The sequence below is a fragment of the Plasmopara halstedii genome (assembly GCF_900000015.1).
Source record: "Plasmopara halstedii genome assembly, contig: Scaffold_262, whole genome shotgun sequence".
Taxonomy (NCBI): Eukaryota; Oomycota; class Peronosporomycetes; order Peronosporales; family Peronosporaceae; genus Plasmopara; species Plasmopara halstedii.
The window spans coordinates 758122-758631 of NW_020187183.1; the positions used below are offsets into that span (position 1 = coordinate 758122).

General features: G+C 39.0%; 1 protein-coding gene across 1 annotated transcript; it reads right to left on the reverse strand.

Moving 5' to 3' along the window:
- Positions 1-68: 68 nt before the first annotated feature.
- On the reverse strand, positions 69-443 carry PHALS_04596 (uncharacterized protein; the record flags this gene model as incomplete). The annotated part of the gene is made up of 2 exons (XM_024722438.1): positions 69-151; positions 215-443. The coding sequence occupies 2 exons, from the start codon at positions 441-443 to the stop codon at positions 69-71; spliced, it is 312 nt and encodes a 103-aa protein (XP_024573514.1).
- Positions 444-510: the final 67 nt, after the last annotated feature.

Consider the following 510-nt stretch of genomic DNA (forward strand, 5'->3'; position numbering starts at 1 on the left):
TTACAATCGAAAGATTCTCCAGAGTAATTGAATGGTTTTAATGGGAGATTCATAATGTACAAACGCAGCTATGAAATTGAGTGTTGAGCCATGAATGAAGAGTACAAATAATTATTTATTAGTGCTTTTATACTTACAAAGCAGATTCCATCTAAAGCAGCCGATTATCAAATGTACGATCAAGACGTTGGGTATGGACGTTGAGCTTGCGTACGAGATTTATCCACACGATATGATTTTCTTCTTGGTGGAATAGTTTTACTATTACAATCTTTGTTGTCACTTGAAAGTTGTTTACGGTGTGAAAGTTGCTGAAGACGCAGTTGATGCTTTTCTTTTTCTTCGTAAACGCGACGTTCAGCGCGTTGACGCGCCAAAAGCAAAGTCTGCTGATCCTTGTAGTGTACTAAATGTGCTTGCGTACGACTCGCATTGATCCGCATGCTGTGTTGAATCGTTTTCTTCATACTTGAATCAAGACGAAAGCCAGCAAAGAGCGTTTGAATGGGT